The sequence below is a fragment of the Panulirus ornatus genome, chromosome 20, assembly GCF_036320965.1.
Source record: "Panulirus ornatus isolate Po-2019 chromosome 20, ASM3632096v1, whole genome shotgun sequence".
Taxonomy (NCBI): domain Eukaryota; kingdom Metazoa; phylum Arthropoda; class Malacostraca; order Decapoda; family Palinuridae; genus Panulirus; species Panulirus ornatus.
The window spans coordinates 2996873-3007395 of NC_092243.1; the positions used below are offsets into that span (position 1 = coordinate 2996873).

The window sequence follows — 10523 nt, forward strand, 5'->3', positions numbered from 1 at the left end:
AAAATTTAATGACGGCAAACACTAGCAGTTTTCTTTAGAATATAAGACCAATTACTGGTTGAGATTGCGCGTTCGAGAGCAGTATGTAATGGATACTTATAGTTCCTGTGGGACACCACAGTGGCCTTGATCAATATCATCACCGGTGTGCCGAGACGAGGGAAGCAGCACGACTTTACGACACTAGGTATGATGGCCTTGCACTTGAACTGGCCCTGAAGGGTCAGGTCAAATGCAAAGCCACCATAACCAAGAGTCGTACTCTTTCGTCAGTCATTCCACTACTTTTTTGGCTACTACAACAAAGCTTCGTTTGTGAGGCTGTACTGATCACGCTTACGAGAATCATCGTGAAAGTAAATTCGTAGTTCATTAATTAATGTGAAAACTTTGTTTTCTTGTTCATAATTGCAACAATTACGTTTGTGTTTCGGTGCGGTAGTCGAGTTCATTGCTAAGATCCAAACTTATAATAGTATACCCGAGCAATGTGTCATCATGCGCATATCTAACGATGTAAATTAGGATATATAGATTTACTATGTTAAAGTAACAAGAGTATTCAAATTATGGTTTAGCAGGTCATAGCATCACTTTAGTAAATCACAGTCAAGAACACTCCCTCTCTCTCTGACCAGGTATTGTCTATCCAGAGACGAAACCTCACTGTTTCTCCCTGGTACTCTTTCGTCAGTCATTCCACTACTTTTTTGGCTACTACAACAAAGCTTCGTTTGTGAGGCTGTACTGATCACGCTTACGAGAATCATCGTGAAAGTAAATTCGTAGTTCATTAATTAATGTGAAAACTTTGTTTTCTTGTTCATAATTGCAACAATTACGTTTGTGTTTCGGTGCGGTAGTCGAGTTCATTGCTAAGATCCAAACTTATAATAGTATACCCGAGCAATGTGTCATCATGCGCATATCTAACGATGTAAATTAGGATATATAGATTTACTATGTTAAAGTAACAAGAGTATTCAAATTATGGTTTAGCAGGTCATAGCATCACTTTAGTAAATCACAGTCAAGAACACTCCCTCTCTCTCTGACCAGGTATTGTCTATCCAGAGACGAAACCTCACTGTTTCTCCCTGGTATATTTGATGGATGTTATACGCTGATGATACTATGCACTGTGTGCTTCTTGCCCCACAGTTCTGGGAGGTGATAAGCGACGAGCACGGTCTCGAGCCGACAGGGCTGTACACGGGCACACACGAAATCCAGCTCGAACGCATCAATGTCTACTACAACGAAGCCACAGGTCAGTCAGACACCCTTTCCTTCATCATTGCCAGAACCTTTATGTGCTCGCTTTCTCTCTCATTACCTGTCTTTCCGGATGGCTAATCGCTGCTGAAGTAACCAGAAGGTCCCCTGGCAACCCTGCAAGTACAGTGCGATTATTTGCTTCCACTGTGCCTGCATCAAGCGCAGTGGCTATCTGTGTTTACAGGAGGCTGTAATATGATGAACGTGGACGGCTGGAAGGAGCATTGAGGCTAGATGGAGGAAACGTCTTTTGTGGCCGTGGTGGCTTCAATGTTTACTTGGCATGTTCACTGTCTGTTCCCACTCATAGGTTTTAGTTTTTTCTCATGGGGTTGTTATGTGTGCACTGAGTAGATATGCTCACATATCTATAGTGTGCTGCAGCAGATGTTGATGATGTGGTTGAAAGAACTGCAGATGAAAGTTTTCCCAATGTTCCATAACCTGCCAGAGTATGGGGAGGGGTTCGAACGGATGTACCACTCTCACCAGTTTTCGAAGTCAGAGCTCTTATCCCAACTCGACTCATTTTAAATATCAACTCTACTGCCGATGGGCAACACCCCACCTCTGTTACCAGAACTGATACGTTCAGCAGCCTCTTGGTCTCATGCTTATCGCTTACTCTGTAGAACCAGAAGCTTCGGGTAAACAATGCCTTTAGTTACTGATGTGTTCCCCTGTATGAGAGAAGTGGGAAGTGCTGTTTCTCATGAATAAATCAGTAGGACCACAGTGGCTCGTGTATCGAGCAGCAACGGTCACATGACCGGTGAGCGAGCTGCTTCACTGGCTCTCGTGATGTATATTGTGGTGGCTGGAAGAGAATCAGGTTCAGAAATAGACTAAACGAATTCCTTACTTGAAGCTCACAACAGATGATATCTGTCATAATTTAAAAAGTTTACATGTATTTTTACTCGGGTTATTCACTTATCTACTCTTTCTCCGCATGCTTCCTGTCGAAATCTTGTAGTCAGGAATAACAGCACCAGAACACTGTACCACGACCTCACGTGACCCCGACTCGGCTATGTTTCCGTGAGAGCTAATAACTGATCCGGATATTCTCTCTCTCTCAGTAATGACATGGCTGCCTCACTCCGATACAAAACCCTATTATTTGTGGACCTAACACACCGTTGGTACTTTGAAAAGTAAAACAAGAATAGTTATTGAGTTACAGGTGTCGTTTAGTTCAGTGGCCTGGGTGTTGGTGCCGCAGATGAGAAGACTGACATCGCTTTGCGCCGGCAGGAGGACGATATGTGCCCAGGTCTGTGTTGGTGGACCTCGAACCCGGCACCATGGACGCCGTCAGGACCTCTGCCTACGGTTCGCTGTTTAGGCCTGACAACTTTGTCTTCGGTAAGTGCCAGAAGCAGCAGCAGCTCCTGTGCCCGTTGTTCTGTCACTTCTGTGGCATGTCTGACCAGTAGGGTCTCATTGCAAGGGCCGAATACCTATAGCAATAGGATGTTAGGGTTACTTGTGGCCCAGAAATAAGAAAACCTCTCATTTATTATCCTATCCCTATCTCAGTTAGGAATGTAGATTGTTATTACTGGACCCCAGAAGAAAACTTCATAGATCAATAATCTTCTGTTAACTTCCTTTCCCACTGAAGTCCTCCACTAGATAGCCTCGTTATAGACCATCAGGTCCTCTATATTCAGCCTTTCATATACTGCCATAACTGTCTTCCAGTAAATAACATCAGAAACCGTCAGGTCTTCTGTTTTCAGTTTTCCATGTGTCGCCATTGCTGTCCTCTAGCGGATAATTTCGTCATAAGCTTTCAGGCTTTATGATGTTTCTCCCATATTCTAACACTTTTTCATACTCTGAATGTGAAATTCCATTTCTAAGGTGATGCCCCCCTCGCAACTTGTTCCCCTTTATTCACTCATGTACCTCCTCTAAAGGTTTTCTGATTTCGCCAATTTATTTATCTAGCCACATACTCAGATTTGAGCACCACGTGTTCACTCTATTCCAAGAGGGCAACAAACCTAGTGTGTTTCCATTTCCAGGATGTTGTACATGAAATTGACATCTTGTATTAGTGTGTCAGCCATCCTGACTCAGGGTGGTTAACGGCAGAATCTGATAATGGAATATTCTAAGAAACCTTACCGTCGTGATTCGCTTCCTGTTTCCTTCTGTTGTTCTTAAATGGTTTCCTTGTTAAGATACTGTTATCAAAATTCTTTGCTTCCAGTATTACCTTGATCGTTCCTCTATTTTCATTACATGTTTGGTCCAGTTGTTTACCATAAAAACTTATGCAGATTTTGCTTATCCGGATCCTATTCTGTACATTTTGATAGAACCTTTGTTCAATAGTAGTGTCTGATAGTTTAATTTGTCTCATACTGGAAGTACCCACACAACATGAGGGTTGCATGAAGACACTTTGCCTCTCTTCTTAGCATCAATGCGACAGTTTGAAGTTTCATAGTCTTCCAATATATAAATACGAATTATCTTGCCTACTTCGCTTCAGAAATCTAATTCCCTCACTCCTTATCCTTGGGTTTCATTTTCAGATGTAGGTCTGTGACAATAAATACCAAACGAATAAATGAGTCACTGTCATGATACATCCCGTGAATACAAAACTACAAAACACCGGCTGGAGAAAGCAGATGCTACACAGAACAAGTAACCGTAATCCCTCTGGATAGAGCTTTGTATCAGCCGCCTCAGTAACCTTGGGAAAGCCGTTCCTATAACAAAAGAGATCACATGGACCTCATCTCTTAACCATAATGGATAGACCTTGAAAAAACTTACAGGTCATATCAAAGGCCAGCCCATTATTCCCAAGTTGTACCGTCGTGCTTAACGATAGTAACGTCATGTTCAAGGGGTTGAAACCGTTAAGTTATATCATGTATTTTGTACTAATTTTTGTAATACTTATCTGGGACTGTGTTGCCGGACAGGTCAAAGTGGAGCAGGTAACAACTGGGCGAAGGGGCACTACACGGAGGGAGCAGAGCTGGTGGACAATGTACTGGAGGGCATCAGGAAGGAGAGTGAGAACTGCGACTGTCTCCAGGTGAGTGGGGGTGACAAGTTACCCGCCTTAGACTTTACTTGGGGGGGGGGGGGAGAGAGAGACTATCAGCGGGTAATGTTTTGTGTTGGTTGTGGTCATCGTGTGAGAGGTAGCACAAAAGGATTACACAGGCTACAATGGGTATTATGCCATTAGATTTTACAATATTGATGCATATCAAATGACTGTTTTTATAAAGTCGACTCATCAAATATATGCAAAAAGTGAAAAGTGTCAAAATTTAAAGGCATTGGCTACAGCAGTTTACCTCTTTCATGTCACCCCTTTCACATAACATCTATTCCACTGCCGTCACAGAGACTACATATGGCACTGAATGGAACAGAGATGATGAAAGAATGGAGTTAAGATCTTGGGGTGCCGAGGGATATACATCTAGGAGGGCGCAACCACTAAATATTCACCAGTGCAGTCGGAGAACCAACTCTATCATAGCATCAACAAAGCAAAAATTTGATTTACTATGCCATATTTTAGAAAAATCCTGAATAATCCAGATAAAAGAATGTGTTCAACTTCAAGAGGATGGGTACATCCCTGGTGGGAAATGAGATATAGTAAGAGATCTTTAGAATCCCTACCAGACTCTACTAGTTGTCTGTGCCCCAGATCCCACCATCAACCAATGCAGTACAGACACACTGCAAGAACTGATATGATTTTTGCTGCAAGAGCAGTGAATCTATTGTGCACTCCAACCTCTAATGAAGGCATTGCTGCTAGAGGATACAGAGTGCTCAAAAGGTATAAGGACAATTACATTGTAGTTATGAAAAAAAAGTATTGAGCATCACTGAATGCATTACTCATTTTCATTGTAAAAGAACTGTTTCCAAAGTTTGAGCAACAGTGACTGGCCTATGTAACTATACAGGAGACAGGTTTCATCATCCATCTCATTCCAAAATGGAAGTTCACAGGGTTTGAGTTCAGTTGGAGCTCTTGAATGTTTGCTTCGCTTACCAACAGACATGGCTGCATCTTATACAGAAACAACTGCAGTACATCTAGTCTGAAGAGTAGCATCTTTAACAGTTACAGACCGAGTGTGCTGAGTAAATTTTCATTTTGGAGGAATGCACTGAGACTATCTGGCGACCAATTACTCGAAAGGCTTTTCAGATGAAAACTTCCTTCCAGTGAAAGATCACTTATAAGGTTTTGCAGAGCTCTGAAATAGTGAACCAACGAGGAAAATCTGCAGAAACCTTTACAAGCCCCTATAGGTCTACTGAATGTCTGGACACAAGGTTCATGCAACAGAGGGCCAGGTTAGAATCTGGGGAATGGTCAGAGGTTCATGGTTTTTTGAGGGAGGATATTATCAGGAAAGAATTGATGATTATCTGGATGATTCGTTTCTGAAATATTTGAAGATGGGTCAGAGTCCATCTCGTCATGGACAGCTGTTCACTATCTGATGAACAGAGGTCACTGCCATATTTCCTACATGGGAGTATCTCCTGTCGAAGTCAAGGACTGTTTTGTAAGAAATGACAGTATGGGAGAGCTCCTGCTTTACGTGAAACCTCCCAGTAAGAGTAAACTTCAAGATTTATTTGTCACAATGGTCAATGCCCTTCTGACATCATTCTCCAATCTTTTATTCATGGGTCACAGGAGGATCAATGCCATGATGTTAGATTGGAATTTCTGGATTTGGGTCTATCATTTTTCTGATACTGTAGGGATCAATTTGTCATGGGCAACACCACAACTGTTCATTGCCTAATGAACATACGTTAGTGCCAACTCTTTCTCTTCATGAGACATTGTTACCTCAGTAACCTTAAAGAGTGTTGGGTGAGGAGGAACCTTCTGTTGTACCATCCTGTTCTTAATCAATATAGGAATGTAGGATCTTTTTCTGTCCTTCAATAGATAACCTCATCATTGACCAACAAGTCTTTTAATGTTCTGGCTTCCCTATGTGCTGCCAAAAGAAGGGTTTACAAGGTTTCACAAGCCTCAATAGCCATAAAATGGATAAAATATATCTAGTTCAAAAGATTGACAGAGATGTGCCACTCTCTATGCAAGATTTCTCTGAGTCTCTTAGAGACTTCCCAGCATCAGGAAGAGAGATCCAGTCAAATATTCATACAGAAATCTTTACATTTGAATATTCTTGAACAGATATATCTGTTTACATGAAAATGTGTTGAATGTTTATAAATTTCTTACACAAAATGTTTCCCCTTGCACTAAAGAGACCACACTAGTCAGCATAAAAATCCTTTTAAGTTTTTCTGAGAAACAGGACAATCATAAGTAACTTACATGATGTGTGACTGAACTTTTAACTATTTTCTTCAGAAGCAGAAGTCCAGTAACAATACAATCATACAGGATTGCACTGCAGGAGCCTGTGTGTATGAATGATAATGTTTCTTGCTCTATTTAGAGTAGATTGTTGAGATTATCCTCTCTAAGGAAATCTGTACCACTTCATGGGAACTGTGGAAGGCCCTTAGCCTTTTAAAGTCTCAGGCTTTTACATGGAGTTAGCTCCAGAGCATCTTATGGAAATTGCCTTCTGCCATACTCTCTCTCTCTCTCCCTCCCTCCTTAAAGGACCTGCTAACGGACAAAGCCTTCATAAAAGCCTGGTGTTTGAGGAAATGTAGTAGGGCTAAAGATTTATAGATGTAAGGAAAGAAAAGTTTTGGAGGAGGAGTAGAATATGACTTTTACTATGGATCAGGCTGTGGCTAAGAAAGTAAAAGATTTCCAAACTTAGCAGTGTATGGAAAGAAAGAGATGTTGAACAGCCCAATGTACTGAAATCACCTGATGCAGTGACATGAGTATTATGTAGTCTAGCTAGTGACAGAGGTTCACCAGCAACCAGTTCTCTCTAGACACATCTGGTTGCTAGAGTACACCCACCATTAGCAAAAGATGTCTAAGGAATTTGGCACAGAGATTTAAAAGACGATACCTCTGCTTAGACTTGGTCGACCTCCCTTGTATGGCTGTGACTATATCACCATCAGAAGAGTACAAGCCAGACTAAAGGACACCTTGTCGCTGAGGTTGATGTTTTCTTATGGTCCCATCCATCTCCTTCATTCATTTTGATGTGTTCTCTCATGCTCTTAGGAATCTGTCTGCAGGAAAAAAATGTCTTTTAAAGTATAGAAAACATTTCTAATTTCTTATCCCTTCCTTCCTTCCACCCGATAACCTTTTCAAAAAAAATTATCTCAAGTCCCAATCCAGCAGGTGTTGATAATCTGTTTTGATGATACAAATTTATTCATAATGTTACGCTAATGTCTGATCAATGTGCTCAAGATACGATAGCGTTAGGTGGCAGTTTCTTGCTTTACTGGATACATTAACTAATGTTGATGTTGAGTGATTTGGTGTTAATGCGCTGATGGAAAGAAATGTCTGGTGTTGCAGGGGTTCCAGCTGGCACATTCCCTGGGTGGTGGGACAGGCTCAGGGATGGGAACACTTCTTGTCTCCAAGATCAGAGAGGAGTTTCCTGACCGCATCATGAACACATTCTCTGTTGTCCCCAGCCCCAAGGTACATATCCTGAGTGAATCTTAAAATGTTCACCAATTACAGAGGTGATCTACCTAAAGGTATGTTTTCTCCAAGTTGGTATACATTTCAATACACCCCTTTTGCATTGCGTCACTCCAGTGAGAGGTCTGCAATAGCATACATCAGTAGCAAGAAAAATGTTCCATAATATATTTACCCTAAGATCTGTCAACTTTAAGACATACATCTACCTAAGTTATATATCAAAAGATGTACAGTAGTGCCCTACATTAAAGAGGTAATAAACTCTGTAAAGATCACATGCACGAAAAAGGTGTTCCATTCACTCACTCACATTTAAAACATTGGCTTAAGCTACAGAGCTTCAATGTCTAATATCAGTTTCCTGTACAAACGTGTTTTTTAATTATTTCTATAATGGGGAATTTGAGGGATTTTATCTTAAGCCACATTAGAAGTTGTTTTTCATTTTCCAAATATTACTGTATCATAAGCTTTGAATAATTCACTCCTGTTATCATTTACATGGTATAGGTAACAAAGACACATCGACATATCTATTCACATCGTATGACTGAAACATAAGTGTGCGATTTGAATTTATTTTCCACATGATCACATAAGAATTGGACCTACTGCATAATTGCATGTAATCTTTATAAGGATAATGAAACTTGATGAATTTGTAGTTTTTGCATTCATAATGGTATAGTTCCTGGGTGTTCATTGACTGTGTTTGTGGTGTTGCAGGTGTCTGACACTGTGGTGGAACCTTATAATGCTACCCTCTCGCTACACCAGCTGGTTGAAAACACTGATGAAACCTACTGCATTGATAATGAGGCACTTTATGACATCTGCTTCCGAACCCTTAAGCTGGCAACCCCCACCTATGGTGACCTTAACCATCTGGTATCACTAACCATGTCTGGTGTTACCACCTGCCTTAGGTACCTCCATCCTGACACTACTTACCACTTGGTTTTGACACCACAGTTTCACCAAAAGTCTTTCATTTGCCTGTAACATATGAGTCAGCATTTACTTTTTAAATTCTAGGAATCTGTTGGATGATTACATCAAATAAATTAATGAACAAACACTGTTTTTGTTTCATTATTACAGTATATCTGATTTCCAGTAAACCACTGCCAAATGAACAGTGAAGTCCATGGGATAGTAATTATTTAGCTTTAACAAGTCTGTCACAAATTTGTTTTTTCAAATTCCTAAATCATCCATCAGGTACCAAAAATGAGATAAAACCATTGATTATTAATTTATCATATGGAGTAAAATCTTTTTTTCTTGGACACTGTTCCTATAAAAGACGTGTTCTTGATGCAGATTTCCGGGGCAGCTGAACGCTGACCTGAGGAAGCTGGCTGTCAACATGGTACCCTTTCCCCGCCTTCACTTTTTTATGCCAGGATTTGCACCCCTTACTGCCCGTGGCTCCCAGACCTTCCGAGCTGTATCCGTGCCAGACCTAACTGTCCAGATGTTTGATGCAAGGAATATGATGTGTGCTTGTGATCCACGCAATGGCAGGTACTTATAGTGGTGATCATACATATTCCAATACATACAGAAACACGCAAGTACACCAATGCATCTGAAATTAAGTAATGCTGGAAAGTCTTACCGTAAAAATTCTAGACAGTAATGAGCTTTTAAGCTATTAGTCCCTTCCATTACGTAAAGAAACATGATTTAGCATTTGAACTTTATCCATAGCAAATGCAGTGAAAGACTGTCTTACGTTATTATCCATTACATGTTTGTTGACTACCAGAACAATTAGGAAGCCTTGGCTTTCTATCACCTTACCCATTAGATGCAATTTGAAGGGACTGTCAACTAATAACTCCTTAAACTTTATTTCATATCTTAAAAAGAGGGTCAAACTGACCATTTCATTAATACTACCTTGCGACTATGCATTGCATCCTTTGGAGGTAAATTTGATGAGTCTACCACCTGTCACTTTTGTATAATTTTCTCCGATTTCCAGTTTGATTTTTAGCCTAAGCAATCTTTAAGGTACATTTCTTTCCTGAGTAATAATCAGTCAGCACCTTATGTATACTGCACTATTTTCTGCTCTCACACTGATCGATATTCTTAGTCTTTGTGTTGTGCATTTTCCTATCTGTTTCCTCTTGTTCGCTCTGATTTTTTTCCTTAACTCCCACTGCTTTGCAGCTGTTTAAATATAACTCTGAACATATGATTGAACTATATATATTGGTTATTCAAACAAATGGATCCGTACAAGAAAAATAAATAATAGGATGAACCAACTATTGATTCATGGATAAATGCATGTCTACAATGCTTGCATATTTCAAGACATTTTCAAAGTTCAAGGTAGAAACACTTTAATAAATGAATCCTACCAATCTATTTTACAGGTACCTAACTGTGGCAGCTGTGTTCAGGGGTCGCATGTCAATGAGAGATGTGGATGAACAGATGCTCAATGTGCAGAACAAAAACAGCTCCTTCTTTGTAGAGTGGATTCCTAACAATGTGAAGACAGCCGTGTGTGACATTCCTCCCCGTGGTAAGTAACACTCTTTCAGTTTATTAAGCATTTCACTCACCACTGTAACCTTTCTTATTTCCACAACCATAATAA

The 10523-nt window shown here is 40.4% G+C and overlaps 2 protein-coding genes across 7 annotated transcripts in view; one reads left to right on the top strand and one right to left on the bottom strand.

The window, feature by feature from the left end:
• Positions 1-10523, bottom strand: part of LOC139755867 (uncharacterized) — a 45518-nt gene that overhangs the window by 34340 nt on the left and 655 nt on the right. For both annotated transcript variants that reach the window (XM_071674517.1, XM_071674514.1), the window contains exon 2: positions 7305-7473. The gene's annotated coding sequence lies outside the window, so the exon portion shown is untranslated. The remainder of the gene's footprint in view (positions 1-7304; positions 7474-10523) is intronic.
• The window catches only part of LOC139755868 (tubulin beta-4B chain-like), a 38226-nt gene that overhangs the window by 21001 nt on the left and 6702 nt on the right, over positions 1-10523 (top strand). For all 5 annotated transcript variants that reach the window (XM_071674522.1, XM_071674519.1, XM_071674520.1 and 2 more), the window contains 7 exons: positions 1162-1270; positions 2536-2646; positions 4227-4342; positions 7772-7900; positions 8633-8832; positions 9230-9433; positions 10297-10448. In XM_071674522.1, the coding sequence (XP_071530623.1) occupies positions 1162-1270; positions 2536-2646; positions 4227-4342; positions 7772-7900; positions 8633-8832; positions 9230-9433; positions 10297-10448 (1021 nt within the window). The remainder of the gene's footprint in view (positions 1-1161; positions 1271-2535; positions 2647-4226; positions 4343-7771; positions 7901-8632; positions 8833-9229; positions 9434-10296; positions 10449-10523) is intronic.